At 43.3% G+C, this 23,431-nt stretch overlaps 1 protein-coding gene across 2 annotated transcripts in view; it reads left to right on the top strand.

Moving 5' to 3' along the window:
* The first annotated feature begins 8,374 nt into the window (after positions 1-8,374).
* Positions 8,375-23,431, top strand: part of ROBO3 (roundabout guidance receptor 3) — a 464,292-nt gene continuing 449,235 nt past the window's right edge. Inside the window, exon 1 of one of the 2 annotated variants that reach the window (XM_082273528.1) lies at positions 8,375-9,107. In XM_082273528.1, coding sequence (XP_082129654.1) covers positions 8,945-9,107 — 163 coding nt within the window. In that variant the 5' untranslated portion in view covers positions 8,375-8,944. The remainder of the gene's footprint in view (positions 9,108-23,431) is intronic. The other variant, XM_082273527.1, reaches the window with a different exon arrangement.

Genomic DNA, 23,431 nt, shown 5'->3' with positions numbered 1-23,431 from the left:
TATAAAGATAAAAATTAGTGCAGCTCTGTAATAAGTATTTCAACTAATATATATATATATATATATATATATATATATATATACATTTTTTTTTTTTTTATTCAAGCAGTGTAAGTTTCTGAATGTAACCTGGTATCATCCTCTTACATTCCCTGTACAGCAGAGCTGGAGTGTGGGAGGGAGAAGTAGTACTAGGAGCAAATCCGTTCATGTGCTGACAAGAAGCATTCTGATAGCAGGAAAGAGCAGAGTGACGGAGCGATGAGCTCATCGCCGCATTGATTTATTATTTTTTTTTTTTACGGTCCTGTCACAGGCCATAGCAGATCCAGGCTCTGATGTGGACGAAAAGGCCTGATTCGCAATCTCCGCTCTAATTCATCCCAAAGGTGTTCTATCGGGTTGAAGTCAGGCCAGTCAAGTTCCTCCACCCCAAACTCGCTCATCCATGTCTTTTTATAGACCTTGTTTGTGCACTGGTCCAAATTATTTGGTGGGGGGGGGGGGTTATGGTGTGGGGTTGTTATTCAGGGGTTGGGCTTGGCCCCTTAGTTCCATGGACAGGTAAATGTCCTTTTCAACAGCTACATGACTTATTGCTGCTGAATTATTATTATTTATTTTTATTTTTTTCAAAAAGTGGACAACCGCTTTAAAGCTGTAAAAGCTGTAGTGAAGGATTTCCTCTTCCTCTTGCATCGCATGCTAGCACGTTATGAAAGACTTACCTTGAAACACTCCAGTTTCAAGGCCTGCTGTCACCGCTGCAAAGGCTTCCATCTTCACTCGGTTTTCCTTCCGGGTTCGCAGGTTGCAGCCGCTTGACTGTAGCACACAGCTCTGAAGGAGCGGCACGGGTACGCCATTCCTTCAGAGCGCATGCAACGGTGACCTCAACGGCTGCTGCTCAATAGACTATTCCCTAAATGGTGCACGTTTAGGAGAAATTCATTTAACCTACAGGTAAGCTTTATTATAAGCTTACCTATAGGTAAAAATAACGTTTGCTACCACTTTAAGCGAAAAAACACTAAGGTCCCTTTCACACGGTCCGCATTCTGTTGCGGACCGTGCTCTGCTCAGTGGGGATCGATCTGCCGATCCCCGCTGAGCCGGCGGATGACCGCTCCATCTCCGCACTGTGTGCGGAGAGGGAGGTGTCACAGCCCCGCTGCTCTCTATGGGGAATCGGATGAGAGCGGACTGCCTGTCCGATCTCATCCGATCCCATCCGATCCGATCCCCAGGACGGATGAAAAATAGGGTTTCTATCCGTCCGGATTTCACTGACCGGATCTGATGCGGATGGCAGCGGGTGTCAGCGGACATGTCACCGCTGACATCCGCTGCTCCATAGGGCTGAATGGGGCATCCGATCAGATCTGCCTAAAAAAACTGACAGGCGGATCTGATCGGATCGTTTGTGTGAAAGATCCCTAAGAGATTAATACTGCTTTAATCACTTGCCGACTGCGCTACAGCAAAATGTCAGCTACAGTGTAGTCGGCCAGTACTGGTAGGGCATATTATGAAGTCACCCCGTGATTGAGCCTACTGCGGCGCGCTCTGGGATCGATGGGTCCTCTGAACACAACTGATCACAGATCGGGGTACAGAGCGGCTCTTAACCATGTGATCGGCTGTGTCCAATCGGTGTCAGTTATCGGCATTCTTTTCCTTGCGCTGTCACACCATGAGGAGAGGAGAGAGCTGGTAACTGGCTAGTGTGAAAGGGGAAATCTGCACTGATAATCAGGGCACTGATTATCAATGTCATGATTTATCAGTGCAGTGCCCATCAGTGCTGCCTACCAGTGCCCATAAATGCTGCCTACCAGTGCCCATCAGTGCCACATTTTGGTGCAGCCTCATCAGTGGCTCCTTATCAGTGCCCACCAGTTCTGCCTCAGTAGTGCCCATCAGTGCTGCCTATCAGTGCCCATCAGTGCCGCCTCATTCGTTCACATCAGTGAAAGAGAAAAGTTACCTGTTTGCCAAATTTCATAACAGACATTTAGAAAACTTTTTTATTTTTCAAAATTTTCAGTCTTTTTTTTTCATTTGTTTAGCAAAGAATAAAAACTCCAGTGGAGATTAAATACAACCCAAAGAAATCTCTATTGTGTGAAAAAAATACCGATTTCATATGGATACAGTTTTGCATGGCCGCGCAATTGTCATTCAAAGTGCAACCGCGCTGAAAGCTGGAAATCAGCCTGGGCAAGAAGGGGGTAAAAATGCCCAGAAGGCAAGTGGTTAAAGACGCTCAGTTGTGAATGTAGCCTGTAAATGGACCCTCGTCTAAACTCAGTGGATCTATCTCAAAGGAGCACCCCTAAACCTTTTTTCTTCTATGGTTCTGGACTACACTGTACCCCCAATATTGTACTCTATCAGAGGATCCCCCCCCCCCCCTAAGTACATTATTTTGCATTTAGAAATGCAGCTTTGACCAATCTTCCAGCAATGATCCGCGTTAGTATGTACATACCATAATGTCTCTGTAATTATCTGGGAATACATCACCCCCAGCTCTTGTCTAGATAGAAGTGGGCTCTGTACAGGAGACGGATCAGTCCCAGTGTCAGGATCTCCATACTGGTGGAGTTCAGAGGGGCTTTAATGACTCTGTTTTGTATGCAGAGACATGAGAACAAGCTTTACTGTTATCATCATCCCACCTCCAATTCACTTTATCACCGCTGTTTTATCCTCGCCCGGCTTTGGCGGACAAATGATTCCTCCTCATCGCAATTGGCTGATAAATATCTTCTGTTTGTGTCTTTTGTATGATCCCCCCTCATTCCCCCCATCTGATAGTATGTCACTCCGCTGCAGAACACCGAGAACGTTTCTGTGCAATGCTCTGCCCGAGACATGATAGGGAAAAGTGCTGGGAAGGCAGAGATGTAAAGTGTAAGAAAGCTCGAAATCTGTTGTTTAGCATCACGCTGCATTGTGTACACTTTTCTAAAAGTAGAACTATGGGCTAAACTTTTTTTTTTTTATATAGCAAGGGAGGGTTATAACCCCTGCCAGATTTTTTTTTTTCGCCATCAGTGTCCTTTTTGCAGAGATTTCCCTTCATTTCCTGTCCCACAAGGAAATCCCTGCTAATTAACCACTTGATGACCGCCAGCAGTACATATACGGCGGCAACATGGCTCTGTCCCGTGAAATGATGTAGCCGTACGTCGTTTCGCGGGACCTCTTTGTGAGGGTGTGCGCACACAAATGTTGCCTACAGGCAGTGGTGGCTGGTGCTCCATGGGCCCGGGGGGGGGGGGGGGGGGGCGTTAGATGGACCAGACCACACCATACCCCCCCCCCCCGGACCACACCAGCTCGCACACCATAACCTTTCCCCCCCCCCCCCCGGCAGCTTCCCCCAGCGGCGGCGGCGGCTTCCCCTGCGTCTCCTCCCTCCTCCTCGGCCAATAGCAGGCCTCTCCTTTCAGCCAATCCGGAAGCGGGTCTCAGGACCCGCTTCCTGATTGGCTGAGAGGATGATCCATGTAATAATAGCAAATATTCATTCGCTATTGTCACACAACTGGGTGGGCTCAGGGCGCAGTGCTCTGCGCCCCGAGTCCACCCTTTTTTGAAGCCTATTAGAGCCTCTGGCTCTAATCACGTGCTTCAAAAAAAATAAAAATACCCCATTGGAATCCATGCGTCAGGCGCGCTGTATGTAGATTAGGGGGACGGATGCATGGATAGGGGGGGGGTCGTCTCCAATGCACCAGCCGCCACTGCCTATAGGGGGGAGCCAATGAGCGAGTCCAGCAGCCGCGATTGAAAGAACACATGGAAGGTTGGCAATGCTGCTGTTTTATAGTTCAGCAGTGGCTTACCGTTGTCAGCCTACCATGTGTGCTCTTTCAATAGCTGTTGGGCTTCTTCTCACGACTATCATATAGGCAACCAACAGCCAACTGAAGGAGCACAAGGCAGGCTGACAACAATGCTGCCCATTGTGCTTACTGTTGTCAGCCTATAACAGGAAGTGCTCTTACTGGCAGGATAACCAGGTAAGAAACATTGCAACAGATTTACAAAAAAATAATTTGCTTAAAGTATACATAAAGGCAAACATTTTCTTTAGTTTTGGAGAGGGATTAGAACCCCTGTCAGTTTTCATTGCTCTTTGTGTCCCCGTTAAAGCGGAGTTCCGGCCACAAAAAAAAAAATGTCAATGAACATACCCCCGGGACAGTCAGGGCTAGTACATTCCACAATGGCTAGCCTCTGATCTGTCCCGGTTCGCACTTACCTGCAAGAAGAAATACTCACTTTTTAAAATTTATTTTCCAGCGTTACCATCTCTGTTGTGGGCAGCTGAAGCCAGCGCATCCTCTTCTGTGTCCTCTTCCGTGCCTTCTTCTCCCAGAATGCGCCTGCACCGGCCCCGCTCGTCACTTCCGGTGCGGCGCCGCATTCCTCCACAGCTTCTGGGCATGCCCAGAAGCTGTTTAGCAGGGAATGCTGAACGTCATCCCTCCCAGGAATCAATGCGACGGCACCGGCCCCGCTCGTCACTTCCGGTGCGGCGCCGCACCGGAAGTGACGAGCGGGGCCGGTGCCGTCGCATTGATTCCTGGGAGGGATGACGTTCAGCTCCCAGGAATCATTGCAAACCGGAAGTGACGGCGCGGGCCGCGGCCGCCGAGGGAGGAAGTGGAAGAAAGGTGAGTATTTCTTTCTACAATAACAAGGTAAGTAAAAAAAAATAAAAATCCTAACTATCCATTTCCTTTTCAGGTGAAGAAAAGCAAGCGGATGGCCACAAAATCGATTATGTCGATTTTGTGGCCGGAACTCCGCTTTAAGGAGATTCACCCTCTCTATTTATCCTTTCACCCTCTCTATTTGTCCTGTTTATCATTACCATTGATAGTGAAAGTAAAAGAAAATCCCACATTTTGGGTTGTCCCCAGAAAGGTAATGGAGGGGAAATCTTCCAATGGGGACACCAGTTCTGGTGACCCGGGGGTCCCTAAAGAAATTCCCTTAACCACTTCTGGACCTGAAGATTTTCCCCCTTAATGACCAGGCCATTTTTTGCAATACTGCACTGCGTTACTTTAACTGACAATTGTGCCATTGTGCGACGCTGTATCAAATAAAATTTATATTCTTTTTTTCCCACAAATAGAGCTTTATTTTGGTGGCATTTGATGACCTGTGCGACTTTTTTATTTTTTGCGCCATAAACAAAAAAGTGTGGCAATTCTGAAAAAAAAACAACAATATTTTTTACTTTCTGCTATAAAACATCCCCCCCCCCCCCCAAAAAAAAATTTAAACATTTTTTTTTTTTCATCAGTTTAGGCCAATTTGTATTCTGCTACATATTTTTGGTAAAAAAAAAAAAAACACATCCCAATAAGTGTGTATTGATTGGCTTGCGCAAAAGTTATCGCGTCTACAAACTTGGGGAACGTTTTATGCCATTATTTATTTATTTTTTAATAGTAATGGCGACAGATCGGACACTTAAAGAGGAAGTAAACCCTCCTCAGGAAGTTGTACCTATAGGTAAGCCTATATTAAGGCTTACCTATAGGTACTGTAAATATCTCCTAAACATGCACCGTTTAGGAGATATTTACCTTTAATGCAGCCAGTGACGTCACTGGCGCATGCGCTCTGAAGGAACGGCAGATCGTGCCGTTCCTTCAGAGCCCCGTGCCGTGACCGTCGGCTCCCGCGCGCGTGCGCGGGAGTGACGTCACCGCGGCTCCGGCCAATCAGATGGCCGGATGCCGCGATCCCGGAAGACGGGCGACTATACATGTCGCCCGTCATACAGGTAAGCGGACGGCACGGCGGGGGCTCGTTCTAAGGTAAGTATTTCATAATGAGCTACTATGCGATGCATACTAGCTCATTATGTGTTTCTCTTTCAGGATGTAAAGAAGAGAAAAATTTTTTTTCTCGGTTTACAACCTCTTTAACTGACACTTTTGGGGGGACCAGTGACATTACTACAGTAATCAGTGATAAAAATATGCACTGTTACTGTAATAATGACATTGGCAGGGAAGGGGTTAACACAAGGGGCGATCAAAGGGTTAAATGTGTTCCTAGGGGGTACTTTCTAACTGTGAGGGGCTTGCTGGATGAACACAGAGACCTGTGTTCCTAAATAGGAGGAACACAGGATCCCTGTGTTCATTACTGACAGCACAGCGGTCTGCCATGTTTACAACAGCAGACCGCCGTTCTGTCTTCATGGGGAACGACGGCAATCACTGCCGCCGGCTCCGTGGATCGGCATCCCCCCAGCACCCTGCACGCGCCCAACGTAGAGCTACGTCAGTTCGCGCAGGAGAGCCAGCCTGCCGTAGTAAAACTGCAGCGGGTGGTTGGAAACGGTTAATCTGTAAGAATAAAATACAATATATGACGTCATTTCTGAATTTTTTATTGTCGTTGGAGAATTTTCGTACCTTTTAGTAACCTCTTAATTTTCAATGTGGAGACTAGCATGCAAAAAAAAAAAAAAAAAAAAAGATGAACATTCGCCTGGTAATATCGTGTGTACCAGGCTTAAATGTGCTGGGGTGCCATTCACAATAAATGGCTGGCATGTAATGTCCGTTGGTTGGCGTGTTACCGCAACGCGCAAATGTCATTCCATTAATAGTCACATAATCTTTAAATTTCTAAAGAAATATTGATTTTTTTTTTTTTTTTTTTTGAAAGGCGCACACAGGGCATGCAGAACAGTGGTCTGCCGTGTTTACAACAGCAGACCGCCGTTCTGTCTTCATGGAGAGTAATTGCAGGTGCTCGGCGGCAATCGCTCCCGCCGGACCCGTGGATCGGCATTCCCCCAGCATTCTCGGTTCGCGCAGGAGGGCCAGCCTGCTGCCGGGCGGTCGGGAACTGGTTAATCTGTACAGTTTTCATCCAAAAATAAAATACAATACATGACGTCATTTCTTAATTTTTATTCTGTCATAGGAGAATTTTTGTAACTTTAGTAACCTCTTAGTGCCAGTTCACATTTCTGCAATGCGGGAACGCTGCAAATATACAGCGTGTTCCCGCATCGCATCCGCACCCCTGGCAGTTCACACTGCCATATGCGATACGCTGGGGGTGTCAATTAACAGTTGACACCCCCAGATCAGATCGCATATCGCAGTGCGATCTGAAAATTCGCACAGAATCGGATCGCACTAGTGTGAACCACCATGCGATGATTCTGCTGCGGACCAAAAAAAGGGTCCTGTGCGTGTTCTAGTGCGATTGCGGTGCGAATTCGCTGAATTTGCACCACACAGAGATCGCATGTAATCTTAGGAGCAGTGATTTACATGCGATCTCTGTGATCGCACAAATGTGAACCGGCACTTAATGTTGATGTGGAGACTAGCATGCCAAAAAAATGAACATTCGCCCAATAATATCATCGTGTGTACCAGGCTTACAAGTGCGACAATTCTGAAAAAAAAAAAAAAAACATTTTTTTTACTTTCTGCTATAAAACATTTCCAAAAAATAAATTTTAAAAATCAAATATTTTTTTTTCAAAATGCAAAAAAAAAAGACGAACATTCGCCCGATAATATCATCATGTGTACCAGTCTTTAATGTGCTGGGGTGCCATTCACAATAAATGGCTGGCATGTAATGACTGTTGGTTCGCGCAACTGCAACACGCGAATGTCATTCCATCAATATTCACAAAATCTTTATATTTCTAAAGAAATATAGATTTATTTATTTTTTTGAAAGGCGCACACCGGGGCATGCAGAACAGCGGATTAATTAGGAGAAATTTGAGATTAAAGTCACACTCGATAAACTGATTTGGTATTCCAGGCAAACAAGAGGTAAGTGTGTAAAATGACGAAGGGTCTTTGTATGAATATTCAACGCTCCTTATGTCCCGCGCTCATAATTCCCATTATGTCATAAAAGGAAAAGAGGAAACTTTGTGTTTTTCTAATCGGAGAGATGTGGCAGCCTTGGGAGACGAGGTCCATCTTACCTAGCGGAGACATTTGCATAAAAACTACTTTGTAGTCAAATTTTTTTTGGGGGGGGCTGCAGAAAGTATTAGATACACTGGCCTGCACTTAAGATGAGTGGAACGAAGGGTAATTCTCTGCATGCAAATCGCATGAAGCCAGTATTAGGGGAACTTTTCAAAGCTCGGCTTTTTGCCTTCTCATTAAGATTGAATTTGCTGTGCTGGGGAGACGCAGCGACGAGTCTTGCTCCCCTCGCTGCCAGGACCGCGCCAGTGTGCCCCCATGCCTGACCCCCCTGGGAGCGTTATTAATCCAATAATTAAACATTTATTGGTCGCAGCACCTGCTTGCTGCCTCTCCTGTCTGCCCCCCCAGGGGAGAGACCATCACAGCAGCGGAGGAAATCAGGAGAGGGAGGGAGGGAGGAGTGAATCGAGCTGGAGATTGGGAGGATGAGAGCTCACCACATCATCTGAAGTTATTCTGCAGGATTTCCAACACATGCCTGGACATGGTGCAGGAAAAGGGGAACCTAGCAGCTGTCCTTAATTGGGGGGCCCTTTCTGTATAACTCCTAAGAAAAAAGGGGTGCTATTCTGTGCCACGAACACAGGGCTTTCTCCTCCTTCCCCCTCCCAACTCTGGGGTCTTCTTCTTCTTCTCACATCTTCATGAAGGGGGCTTTCCAATACCTTCTGCTTCCAGAAAAGGGGTGCTCTGCCAGATAAAGGGGTTCTCTCTCCTGCTGTCCTCCTCTGTTTCAAGGGTCTGTCTTCTCTGCTTCCCATTTCTCTACTTCTGTATTGCCTAATTTCCATTGAAAAAGGGGTGCTTGGCTGTATAGGCTGCTTCAAGGAAAAAAAGGGGTACGCTTCTGCTTCCATTAAAGGGGTGCTCTTGTGTCCCCACAGGTTGAAGACTAGGGGGGAGGCAGCCACCCCCTGCAGCCCGCCATCAACATGTTGCGCTACCTTCTAAAGACGCTGCTGCAGATGAACCTTTTTGCGGACTCCATTCCGGGAGAGGATTCCAATTCTACGGACTTGTTCTACCACTTTAACTCGTCCTTCCCCGGTTTCAATGGCAGCCTCATGGATTTCGGCAACCTGACCAGCTTCAACGGTAAGAGGTCTCCTTCTATGTGTATTTGGGGGGGGCTCTAGGGGGTAGCTGCTGTGAGGTTCCTAATACGTTATCAAGTGCATCTCATTTATCGCAGATAAAGATAATTCTTGCCTAATTCCAACCAACGCATGCATGAGCTGGAAAATCCAAAGACCATTGGTAAATGAAATGCTGGAAATGTTTTACTGGTTTGTTTACAATGATTGCATTTGCTGGATTATATTACCTGTGCTTGAATACTAGAAGCTTGCTGTACAGCGTGCCGGGTTTGCAAGCACTGCAGTGAGTTTGGTGGGATAACGGAGTTGTGAATTGGTGATCAAAATACAATAATGACCGCAGTGCAGTAACAGAATTAAGCATTCTCCGTCCGATGACTTTACAGTATGCTGGAAAATATCTATCAATTCAAAGCGTTTCAGGAGAAGGAAGGGCTGCATCTGCAATAGGCACTTCATTTCAAGTCTGGTACTTCCTAAATTTTAAGCTGAAACCGACCAAAAATCTCTTTATGGCCAGTTTATATGTCAATTGTAAATGGATTTTTCTACTCAAGACCATAATCCTGAGAATGTTCACGCTCTCTAGATCTGTCTAATGGCTCGTTTCTACTGAGCGGTATGGTTCGGTTCGGTACGGTACGCAATTTATGCCGTTTCCATTGTCAAAGTTGTGAATGGTACCCTAATTCCGAACCGTACCACTTTTTTGGGACCCTTTCGTTGGGGTACCAAGCACAATAGTACCGTACCAACAGGGTGGAGATGTACTGTTGAGGTACTGTGGAGCTGAGGTACTGTTGGCGGTGGAAACGCAAGCCTGATCAAGGTGTACCGTTCCGAACCGTACTGAACTGTACCGAACCGTACCGCTCAGTGGAAACGAGGCATAAATGTACCATTCTCAACCAGGGTTCCTCCAAAGGTTGGTAGGGGTTTCTTGAAGTGTGGCTGATTGACCTCCCATTTCTTCATAGTTCTGGAGTCTATGCCACTTGGCAGAACCAGCAACATGACACTGGAGATTTATTATTTTTCTGTAAGTGTGGTATTCAAACCATCAATGTAAGGAAATAACACTAAGGAATGTTGAATTAGGGCACCCATTCCCAGCCAGAGTTTCATGGATCCCTAGGGTTCCTCCAAAGGTTGGTAGGGGTTCCTTGAGCTGTGGTTGATTGACCTCACATTCCTTCTTAGTTCTGGATTCTATGCCACCTGGCAGAACCCGCAACATGACACTGGAGATTTTATTATTTTTCTGTAAGTGTGGTATTCAAACCATCAATGTAAGGAATGTTGAACTTGGGCACCCATTCCCAGCCAGAGTTTCATGGATCCCTAGGGTTCCTCCAGAGGTTAGTAGAGGTTTCTTGAGCTATGATTGACTAAATGCGCTTTTGATGGTGCCAGCATCGTTTTGAAGGTTGCACCACTTGTCTGTCTGTAAGCCCCTGTTCACACCGAATTCAACTTTGAAATTGTGTCACTTCCCTTGAAATCGCACAATTTAAAAGCCGCATTTCGGTGCGATTTTCAGGTGCGACTTAGCTGACATCTGTGTGACTTCATGCACAGATGTCTACGCAAGTCACACCTGAAATTGCCAAAAATAGTGCAGGAACTTCTCTTTAAAAACCTGTGCGGCACCACAAAGTCTTTTTTGAACAATTCTATTGCCGACAATAGGGTGTGACTTGTCATGCGATTTGGACCTGTCAAATTGCATGACAAGTTGCACCGGTGTGAACGTAACTTAAGCGTGGCATTCAAACCATAAGAAAAAACACTGTGGAAGGTGATCTAGGACAGCTATTCTTAACCAGAGTTCTGGGGATCCCTAGGCTTCCTACAGAGGTTGGTAGGGGTTCCTTGAGCTCAGGTTGATTGACCTTCCATCTGGTGATGCCTACTTAGTTCTGGAGTCTATGCCACTTGGCAGAGCCACTGGCATTACCTCAATTATCTTTTTATCTGTCTGTAAGTGCATTTGGACCACCAATTTAAGTGGCATTGAACATGGATGAATTGCAGGGGTTCTCTGAGACCTGAAATTTGATTCAAGGGCTCTTTTTGGGTAAACTGGGTTGAGGAAGGCTGGTCTAAGTGCGGTTTTAAGTGTTTTTTACATTTTAGATTTGATTTTTTTTAAACATGAGAAGTACCCTTTCAAGACCATTTTTAAAAGTGTTTTGATTGATCATAGATGTTTGGATAAAAACAAGTAAAACTGCGCCTATTTCTAAACCTCTTCCCCTGATGTCCATCATGTAGTTTCCATAGATAGTCTTGTAGACCACATGTGATAAGTGTAACAATGACTAGTCAGGATCATTTCTTTTTTGGATCATAACCCATTTAGAGCAAGAAAATAATTCCAATATATACAGTTACCTTCTAACAGACAGCTGCATGAATCCATCTATTGGTGAACTACAAGTCCCAGGAAGGGTCAGTTAGTAGCTATTGGCTGTCTGAGCATGCTCGTTGATTGCCCATGTTATACAGTAGAGCCTTTGTTTTGTACAGACCACATAAGTCTTAATTTGGAGTTGTGATGTTAATACATGATGACTTGTAATATGATTATTAATTCTGTTTTTGCTTTGCACACGGCGCCTGTCAATATACAGGATTGTCAATTAGTTTTCTCGCCGTGCTGCTGTGTTTTTAGCATTTTTAATGTGCACTCTGGCCAAATGATATTAAATGACTGTGGGACATATTTATAAAGCAGTTAATGTGAATTTCACCAAACATTATTGCTGCTGGATCAATCACTGTCATTTAAAATACATGCATCAGGAAGATTCACCTGTAGTTAATGTTTGGTGAAAATCCCATTCACTGCTTATAAATACACCCCATTGTCCTGCTAGAAATAGCCAGTTAGCGTGTTGTTTTTGGACGCACGTGTGTAAGCGTGTTGTGGGAGTGGCCGTAGGAGGAGCTGAAAGATGGGTTTTCATGCGCGGCGGGCTTTTTGTTTTATTGCTATTTGGAATGTGGTCAGAGCTTATGGGATGCATGTTCTGTAACACTAAGACTAAGCAGAGTGTGGTCTACAGGGGGTCAGACTATAGTGTGATTCCACTCTGCCCACTAGTGGCCATCTGATCTCACTGCAATGGTTATCTCCATGGACCAGTGGCACTGAGGCTGAAATTTTGGGGAACTTTTTTTTTTTCCCTTGCTTTGCAATAGACAGAAAATTTAAATTAGTGCATTTTGGGTGGAATTCAGTGTTTTAGCGTCTTTATTTCTTAAAAAGAGCTGTAGTCCGTAATATGTTTGAGTATTCAGGATTGCATATGTTTAGAAGGTCAACTGAATTTGGTGCTTTTGTTTTGAGCTCAGAATATACAAATAAGGTGTGCTTAGGACAACAGAGGGTATGTTATTTTTGTATAGAACTAGATTTATTATAAATGTTTATTTTATACAAACACATCTAGCAGTGCTTCACACTGTATAATACATAGGAACGTGTGTCCCAAAGAGCTTGCACTCTAATGCACCACAACAATTATTAACTCAAATATTTTTTTTATTTATATGACTTTGACATATTTGTGCTGCTGTACAGGGAATGCGGTCACACTCTATTATTATATGTTTATATATATATATATATATATATATATATATATATATATATATATATATATATATATATATATATATATATATATATATATAGGGCTGAAATATAGTGCAGTGCTGTACAGAAAATACTTAGCCACTAACATCAGTCCCTGCACTAGAGGAGCTTACACTCTAATGTCTCCACCGCAGTCACATTGTTATTATAGATTTTTATAGTTCTGACATATACTGAAATTCTGTACAGGAACCCTGAGCCATTCACATCAGTCTCTGTGCCAGATGAGCTTACACTTGGATGTCTCCACCACAGTCATATACTATTATTATTATTATTATTATTATTATTATTATTATTATTATTATTATTATTGATTGTATAGGTCTGACATATACTGAAATTCTCTACAGAGAACACTGAACCAGTCACATCAGTCTCTGTGCCAGAGGAGCTTACACTTGGATGTCTCCACCACAGTCACATACTATTACTATTATTATTATTATTATTATTATTATAGATTTGTATAGTTCTGACATATACTGAAATTCTCTACAGAGAACACTGAACCAGTCACATCAGTCTCTGTGCCAGAGGAGCTTACACTCTAATGTTCCCACAGCAGTCACATACTTTTATTTATTATTATTATTATAGATTTATATAGCTCTGACATATACTGAAATTCTGTACAGGGAACACTGAACCAGTCACATCAGTCTCTGTGCCAGAGGAGCTTACACTCTAATTTTCCCACTGTAGTCACATACTATTATTATTATTATTATTATTTATTATTATTATAGATTTATGTAGCTCTGACATATACTGAAATTCTCTACAGAGAACACTGAACCAGTCACATCAGTCTCTGTGCCAGAGGAGCTTACACTCTGATGTCTCCGCCACAGTCACATATTATTATTATTATTGTTATTATTTTTATTATAGATTGTATAGCTCTGACATATATTAAAATTCTGTACAGGGAACACTAAGCCATTCACATCAGTCTCTGTGCCAGAGGAGCTTACACTCTACACTGCACTGCAGCACACACTGCAGTCACTTATTATTATTATTATTATTATTATTATTATTATTATTATTATTATTATAGGTTTATATAGCTCTGGAATATACTGAAATTCTGTACAGGGAACCCTGAGCCATTCACATCAGTCTCTGTGCCAGAGGAGCTTACGCTCTAATGTGACAATTGCAGTCACACAATAGTATTATACATTTTCATAGCTCTAACATATTCTACAGTGCTGTACAGAAAACACTGACCCATGTACATCAGTCACTGCACCAGAAGAGCTTATACCCTAATGTCCTCACCACCGTTGTGCACTATTTTCATTATGCATTTACATAGCTCTGACACATTCTGCAGTGCTGTACAGAGAACACTGAGCCAGCGTCATTAGTCTCTGCACCCAAGGAGCTTACACTCTAATGTCCCATCCGCAGTCACACTCTTTTATTTTATATAGCTCTGACATATTCCATTATGAAGTACAGAGAACACTGAAGTAGTCACAGCAGTCCCTGCACCAGAGGAGCTTACACTCTAATGTCCTCACCACACATTAGAGCACTATTATTATACATTCATATAGCTCTGACATATTCTGCAGCACTGAGCCAGTCACATCAGTCTCTGCACCAGAAGAGCTTACAATCTGTTTATTATGTTTTTAGATTGTAAGATGGGGCATACAGAGGAATGCACACACTCCATGCAGATGTTGGGTTGGACATTCAGACTAATTGAACAGCGATGGAGTGCAACCACCAGGCAGAATTCATATGCTGTCACTCATCAGAACAGGAACTAATGAGTTTTGATTGGCTGTCCACGTTATTTTCTGGCTTATTACCCGTACCTGATTGTGTTGCTATATTTTCTTCTTTTCCTCTTATTATTCAGTTTGCGTTTCTTAAGATCTGTCTGTAATCATTGTGATCGGTGTGATTGGGACAGACATGCTCTGCAGCCGCTCTAGGAAGTTTCTCTTCCTTTTCTTCCATGGAAATAACACTTCCTCTGACATAAAGGGTACAAATCCTAAATAAACATGTGCCCTCCACCATGGTTCTGTGACTTCTTAGACATTATATGTGCTTAGCATAACATTCTTCTTTATGTGCTGGGATCTTTGTATTCACTCTGACATAATAGCTTAGTTTTTGTAAAGGTCAGTTCACATGGGTGGCAAAGGGGCGGTTAAAAAAGGGGTTGATCTTTGTTTTTATCACCCCCCCACCACCCACCTGGTCCTTGACCACCTACCTAACCTACCTATATCCTAACATAATAGTCGGCTGGGTTGGTATATATGCTGTGGTAGATTTACCCTGGCTTGCAGAGTTTGCGACACCACTTATTAAACTCACCACTGAGGTCAATGGGATGGCCCAGCGAATGAAAGCCAGCCGCTTGACTTGTGCTTGAGATGCTGTATTTCATAACAAAATCCCATATTGGTGTTTTAAAAGAAAAAAGTAAAAAAAAAAAAAAGCATTCAGAAAAATTGCCTCCTTAGGGACTTGTAAATGACTGGCAGCCTCTGCTTTACCACCCTTTGCAACACGATCGATCGCAGATTGCTTTTCAGAGGGCAGTAGAGGGTGACACCAGTGTGACTGCATTGCAAGAAGATGAACCAGATTTTGCTGGAAGAACTCTGGACATTGGAGGCAAGAGGGTTATTCATGCTGTAAAAATGACGTTGCAAGTATATCAGTGCACTAATAACCAACATCCCTAGTGAAATATTGTATGCATATTATATGAGCGGCCTCACCGGAGCCAATAAACTCACCAAATGATTGTGTTCCCATTACTACTACAAAAAATAAAGTGTTGGAAGTTCTAGCGCCTCTTGGATTTATGTTTTTGGATATGTCCACCAATGTAAAAATATCGATACCTGGAATTCTGCTTTAAGAGATCCCCACAGAAAGTCGCCTAGAAGCTGCTTTACCAGAAGAGAGTTCTTTTGGTTAACAATTGCAGCCATGTCTGTGTTGGTTCTGCTTGAACCTAGAAGAGGAAGTCAACCTTGAAAATCTTGTCCTGAAAATGAACTGAAAGTGCAAATGAAAAATGTATCCCATTGATTGAGTTATACAATGAGATTTAGCTAGGGGACCAGTGCCCCCTGCTGGCAGTACTTGGCACTGCACAGGTCTTTTGGTAAGATGCCTGCGTGAAAGGTTTGAGTAGTTGCATGGAGATTCATGTTATCCCTATGATGTCTCCCTTGTCTTCATATAAGAAAAAAAATGAGCATTAGCCCGAGATTTTTTTATATATATATATATATATATATATATATATATATATATATATATATATATATATATATACATACACTTTTTATTTGTAGGGGTGGTGCACCCCATAGGTGTGCATAGCTTGTTGAATTAGGTTGTGCAACACAAAGCTCAGACACAGAGCAGCAGAGAAGGTGTTTAGGGGTATGCATATGCCTCGGCTGTAAAGCTATGCCATGGCAGAAATTATACAGAGCAAAGCAATATTTTTTAAAATAGTTTTTTTTTTTTGTTAAATTCTTTTAATTTGTATTTATTTTTAAGTAGTAAGTGCCCTGTTGGGGTGTGGGGGGGGGGGGCTTTGGTGAAATATCAGGGGCCTAAACAGACCCCTGATGTCTCCCTAAAGACTAAGCGTCAGCTGCACAGATGAATAAATAGTAAGCACTTACAGGTTTCCTATTCATTCACACAACACAGTTTACTATACTTCAGTGATGAATGGACACAGGAGTGATTGGTACGGATTGCTAACTGTGTTCATTCAGAAAAGGAAGGGGCCAGTAAATGATATTTACCAGCCCTTTCCCCGCCGATCCTCCTGCAGTGCAGCTAGAGGTAGGAAGATTAGGAGAAGCTGGCAGCATTGCAGGGAGACTGAGAGAGGAACGAGGATGGGTGTCTGCAAAAAGGCTCCTGCTCAGCAAGTGCTTGGGCCCCCATTTTGAACTGATAGGACCTGGGTCTGGTACAGGAGGTCTGGCTGTACTGCCTTATGAATGGCCAGGCACACTCCGAACACCCCCTGTGCATGCCTATTGTGCACTTAAAGCACAGCGAGAAGTGATCTGGTTGTGGTCTGTTGCTTATCTGATCCATGTGAACAAACCACACAACACATAATCCAAGATTCAGATTACCCGCTGCAAATGGTCAGATAAATTCATATTTATATGATCTGTTCATTGAATAAAACACAGAAAACACCTATCCTCAGAAAGGTACTTCCCTTCTTCCAGACTCAAACATATGGTTTGTAATTAAATCTGAACAAGATTCACAAAAAAAAAGCCTGCTGAAAAAGGTTTCAGCATCAGCACATCTACATAAAAATGAAAGTGGCAAGCCCTGAAGAAGGGAGAGGTCCTTCCCCGAAATGTGCTGGATGTATTTTATTTAAGAAACATTTCATGTCAATATTAGGCTATCATTTGTACTGGGCGTTTCCAGCCTCATACCCAAATATATAGGTATTCCTTAGAATTTTTCACCTGCTCCTATGTAAACATTTGTGGAGACTCTTTGTAGCTCCTTTTATCACCTGGTAGCTGAAACGTGCAATCGTCTGGCTGTAGTGTACGGAGAATGCAGATTGGATGCCTGATCACTCACTTTTACTCTCTGCTTCCCCCTCTCATTTGAGCTTGAATGCTGATAGGTTGCCATTACTCCACAATCTCCTATGGGCTTCATTTAAAATGTCAGCTTAGTACTTATACCCAAGAAAGGAATACAGGTAATGACCCTTAACAGATATGTGGCACTCACAGCCAGGTTTTTAGTGTGTGTACATTGTGCACAAAGGTTTCTCATGTTAATTCAGACATTTGTCCCTATCATCGTGAAGGCAGAGTGGGAGCAATGTCCATTTATAGCTGAAGTTTAAGTTTATGGACCCCAACGAGCTTTCCAGCAGAAGGTTTAGTACATATGGACTGCTGACTGTTACTTCAGTAACCATCTATAGGTCCTATCCAACCCCTTAGCTAGGCCACCCAATGTAGGTTAAGAAAGAGGTGGAGTCAGGACCTGGATTTGAACCCATGACCATAGCTCCCAGCTGTCCCTGATTTTGAGGGACTGTCCCTTATTTGGAACAAAAGGTCCCTCTGTCTCTCTTTCCTCCACATTTGTCCCTCATTAGGGTCTGATCTTATTAGTTGTAGCTAAAATGCACTTTTTAGCTTTCATAAACTGTTTCCCAGTGCTAAACCTTTCATCCAGTTTCTAAATTGCTGCATTTGTAAATTGTAAATTTGTAAAAAGCCAGTATGAAGGAATAGTAGTGGTAAAATAAGCACTTGTGGGTTTAACTAATCCATTTTTTTTTTTTGTTTAATTCTCATTTAAAGGGATGTGGCAGGGGATGCATTCTATAGCTACATCATTTTGCTAATAGGCGTCCCTCCTTCCCATCTCAAAAAGCTGGGAGGTATGCCCAGGACCTCTGCTGCATCTGGCAGTAGATCTTATTGCTGAGCCACCTGAGATTCTGGATAGCTCCTTGCCTTGGATAAAACATACTTTCTATCTTGTTTCTGGTGAACTTGAACTCTTTGCTCCTCCCATAAACTTCCTATTTAAGCCATGCCTTTGCATTTCCTGTTTGCCAGAATATTGTGCTCTTCTCCAGCCAATACTCTACACCTTTCGTTCCTGCTGCCATCCCTATCTTCACTACCACTCAGTACTGACCTAGGCTTGTTCCTCGATGATGATTCTGCTTGATGCCTACCTGCAACCATTTGTTACTGAACTTTGGCTTATTTACTGACTACACATCTGCTTGAGGCCTACCTGCAACCACTTGTTACTGAACTTTGGCTTATTTACTGACTACACATCTGCTTGAGGCCTACCTGCAACCACTTGTTACTGAACTTTGGCTTATTTACTGACTACACATCTGCTTGAGGCCTACCTGCAACCATTTGTTACTGAACTTTGGCTTATTTACTGACTACACATCTGCTTGATGCCTACCTGCAACTACTTGTTAATGACCTTTGGCATGTTTACTGACTATGCTTTTGCTTGACCCTACCAGCTGTATCTGCTACTGAACCCCGGCTAATGCCCCGTACACACGTGCAGATTATCTGCAGACTTTTGTCTGTAGACTTACCTTTTCTATGTAGTGCAAGGGCCTGCCGGATTGCATACAAATTGAAAGTGTTTAGGTTTGACCTCATATTATATGGTTTTGGTAAGTCTGCAGACAAAAGTCTGCAGATAATCTGCACGTGTGTATGGGGCATTACTCACTTCCTGGTGGGGCGAACCCTGAGGACCATGACCTGGTACTAGCATACAACAAAACTCCTCTCCACCATCAGGATCTTAGACCCTGAACCAGGGGTGAGCCTGCATCATTTGCCAGGGTGATTTTCTTGTGTTCTTATATTGCTGGTTTATGTGAACTTCTTTACTGCTATAACTACTAGTCTCCGAGCCTGACCCCTGTTCGTGAAAGGTTGACTTTTTAGGTGTTCGTTGTGTGCAGTTTGCTAATCATCTCAGTTATTCACTATGATATTACTGTTTTCTAATGTGTTATGTTCTTTGAGGATGAACCCATTTCAGTATAACCTTTCCCTCCTGATATACCCTAACCCCAGTATAATCCTTTTGTTACTCACAGCAATTACAATATAATTTGCTGATACTTAACCAGGTCTAAGTCATTTTCTGGTGTATAGGTATTGCTGTGTTTGAGGGGAATGTATAATAAGCACAGGTGTCTACATCTATATCCTTAGCCCAACCAGGTGTGTCAGAGAGTACAGAGCTGTTTAGCAGAGTTGTGGACACACGAACGATGGACCTGACACATCATTGTGAGAAGCTCACAGTGTGCAGTGAAATCAGAGTAAGTCATTTCAGGCCAGGAGAGGATTCTGAACAACTGTGCAAGACTGAAGGGAAGGCTGGAGGTCAGCTTCAACTAGTCGCCGATCATGCGTACAAATCCTGATTCTCAGCGGATCAGAAATGCCAACCAAGTTTTAATTGGTTTGTAAACCAGGTGTAAAATGACAGCACAGGTTTTAATCTGACATTTGACAAGAAATCGACAGCTCCAGGGATAATGACAAACTCTATTCAGCAACCTAGGATGGATTAAATGTCCTTTTTTTCGGAGTTGGAACAATAGACTTGCATAGAATCCTCTGTGGATTGCGGAGAAGAAAAGCCTGAAATACTCCCAGAGAACGCGCGCCACGCCACTGACCTTTCCGCAAACCTTTTCTTTGCAGGCATGCAGCACCACCACATATTGATTACTTTTTATAAACCCAAAATTAACTCTTTCATAGCAGGGTCGTTTGCTGACTTCTCTGAGTCTGACACAGGAACATCGAGACCATTGCTGCGCTTGTAGCCAAAGAGAAAGTAGTTCTGAAATAGTCGTTTTCCTTGTGCTGTAACATTGTTAAATAAAGTTCTTTCATATAGTTTGATACAGGGTTACCTCATACTCAAGGCAAATACACTTAATGTGATACTTACTGTATATGAGAGATGTTTTACCTGCCAAAGTATTTGTAATTGTGCCCAGCCAGTCCTGAGATTTACACAGCTCTACCACAGTAAAGCCGTCTAGTGACCTGACTTTTCTTTGCTACTGTTAAGTAATACAGCTAGGTCACCTTCATCCTCCCAGCCTGCCATTGGACAATAAATGAACATCAGGTGACTGATAAGGTCATCTCTCTGCTTTCTTCTTTGCGCTCTCTCTCTCTTTCTCTCTCTTTCTCTCTCTTTCTCTCTCTTTCTCTCTCTTTCTCTCTCTTTCTCTCTTTTTCTCTCTTTTTCTCCTTTTTTTTCTTTTTCTCTCTCTTTCTCTCTCTTTCTCTCTCTTTCTCTCTTTTTCTCTCTTTTTCTCCTTTTTTTCTTTTTCTCTCTTTTTCTCTCTTTTTTCTCTTTTTCTCTCTTTTTTTCTTTCTCTCTTTTTTCTCTTTTTCTCTCTTTTTCTTTCTCTCTCTCTCTCTCTTTCTTTCCCTGAGGAACAAAACCCATTCATAAAAAATAAATGAGACGACCTCTTTAATGAATAAATAATATATTTACTGGTATCTTCATTATATTGAACTGAGGTTCTAACTGGGGCTTAACTTTAATCCTTGTAAAAGGAAGCGCCTGAACAAGGATCCCCATGGCAGGATCACAAGGGATTCGATTAATAGAAGGTGCACATTTAAAAGGACTGAAAATTACTTTTTTATTTTAAAATGAAATTAACATGTAAAAGTTTCTATCAGATTTTAGTGTTTGGGTGTACCTATACATACCTGGAATCTGGTTCTCACCTGGTCCTTGCTAGTAATAGTGAGAAGCAGTGCTCAGGCAGAGCCAAGTAGCCTACGCCTTTACCTGAACACCACTTCCCCCAGTCCACCCTGCAGAGACCATGTGACCAATGCATTGGTCATGTGACTGGCGGAGAGCGTTCAAATTTAATTTATTAGAGCAAGGGTCTCTAAACTATGGCCCACTATGGGGTCAGTGGCTTCTCACACAGGTCTTTATGTATTTATGTTAGCCTTCGGTCTTCCCCACCCCTCTGCCCTCCACTGTCCAGCACAGCTGTCATTGTACTTTTGTTGGTTCCAACAGCAAATCACATGCTGTCCCCACTATTCACAGAAGGATGGGACTTCCTCTGTCCAGATTTGATGCTGACTCTGATGTTAGAGGGACTCTAACAGAGACTCTGATCTAAAAGGAGACACTTATGTATGGAGGACTCTGATGGGGACCTTGTTTTAGGGTGGGGCTCTGATGTGTAAGGGCTGACTTTAATTAAGACTATATTGTGATGAGGACCCTGATGTACGGAAGACTCTGGTGTAAGAGGGAGTCTAATGGGAAGCCTGATGCAAAGGGGGGACTCTGATGTAAGAGTGGACTTTAATATGGACTAGGTTGTAATGGGGTCTGTGATGGGGACCCTAAATGTATGGAAGACTCTGGTGTAAAGGGAACTCTAATAGGTAACTTGATGCAAGAGGGGGACTCTGATGTAAGAGTGGACTTTAAAAGGGACTAGGTTGTAATGGGGTCTCTGATGGGGACCCTGGTATATGGAAGACTCTGGTGAAAAGGGGACTCTAATGAGAAACCTGATAGAAGGGGGGACTTTAATGGGAACTATGTTGTAATGGGGATTCTGATGGGTACCCTGATATATGGAAGACTCTGGTGTAAGAGGGACTCTAATGGGAAACCTGATGTAAGGGGGCACTCTGATAGAAGGGTGGACTTTGATGGGAACTATGTTGTAATGGGGTCTCTGATGGGGACCCTGATATATGGAAGACTCTGGTATAAAGGGGACTCTAATGAGAAACCTGATGGAAGGGAGGACTTTGATGGGAACTATATTGTAATGGGGAATCTGATGGGTACACTGATATATGGAAGACTCTGGTGTAAGAGGGACTCTAATGGGGAACTTGATGAAAGGGGGCACACTCTGATGGAAGGGTGGACTTTGATGGGGAACTATGTTGTAATGGGGATTCTGATGGGGACCCTGATATATGGAAGACTCTGGTGTAAGAGGGACTCTAATGGGAAACCTGATGAAAGGGTCTCTGATGGAAGGGTGGTCTTTGATGGGAACTATGTTGTAATGGGGATTCTGATGGGGACCCTGATATATGGAAGACTCTGGTGTAAGAGGGACTCTAATGGGGAACTTGATGCAAGAGGGGGACTCTGATAGAAGTGTCTCTGATGTAAGGGTGGACTTTGAGGGGACCGTGTTGTAATGGGTAGTCTTATGATGTAAGGGGGGACTCTGATGTAAGGGTCTCTAATGTAAGGGTGGACTTTGATTGGACCGTGTTGTAATGGGTAGTCTTATGATGTAAGGGGGGACTCTGATGTAAGGGTGGACTTTGATGGGGGCCGTGTTGTAATGGGTAGTCTTATGATGTAAGGGGGGACTCTGATGTAAGGGTCTCTAATGTAAGGGTGGACTTTGATGGGGGCCGTGTTGTAATGGGTAGTCTTATGATGTAAGGGGGGACTCTGATGTAAGGGTCTCTAATGTAAGGGTGGACTTTGATGGGGGCCGTGTTGTAATGGGTAGTCTTATGATGTAAGGGGGGACTCTGATGTAAGGGTGGACTCTGATGGGGCCGTGTTGTAATGGGTAGTCTTATGATGTAAGGGGGGACTCTGCTGGACTTATTTGGGATTTCTTTGCTTTGTTTTACTGAAGTTCATTCTCTGATGTTCTGAATCTTCTGTAGATTACAAAAAAAGATCCAGAAAACTTGTTCAATTAAAGTTTTTTTAGTCATTCTTTTAAAAAATGATTTTTTTTTTCAGTCCGCAAACATTTTTTAAATCTTTATTGTGGGCTTTGTAGTGGTAAGTTTGTAGACTCCTGTATTGGGTCTATGTGCTGTATTAGGGCTGTGTGTATCAGTGCGTCCCCCATGTGAGGGCTGCGTTCTCCCATGGGGGGTGCACAGGTGTTCTCTGCATACCTAATGAAGGCAGTCCTATCCATGGTGGTTGGGAGACAGCAGATGCATGAACACAACCACTGCCCCCAATATGAAATCTGCTTGGGTGCAGATGCATGTCCCTGAACTCTGTGTGCATTCTCAGCCATGCATCCACATTGATATCCTATAGAG

The sequence above is a fragment of the Pelophylax lessonae genome (genome assembly GCF_965119305.1).
Source record: "Pelophylax lessonae genome assembly, chromosome: 12".
In the NCBI taxonomy this organism is placed as follows: Eukaryota; Metazoa; Chordata; class Amphibia; order Anura; family Ranidae; genus Pelophylax; species Pelophylax lessonae.
This window is presented reverse-complemented; position numbering and strand designations above follow the sequence as displayed.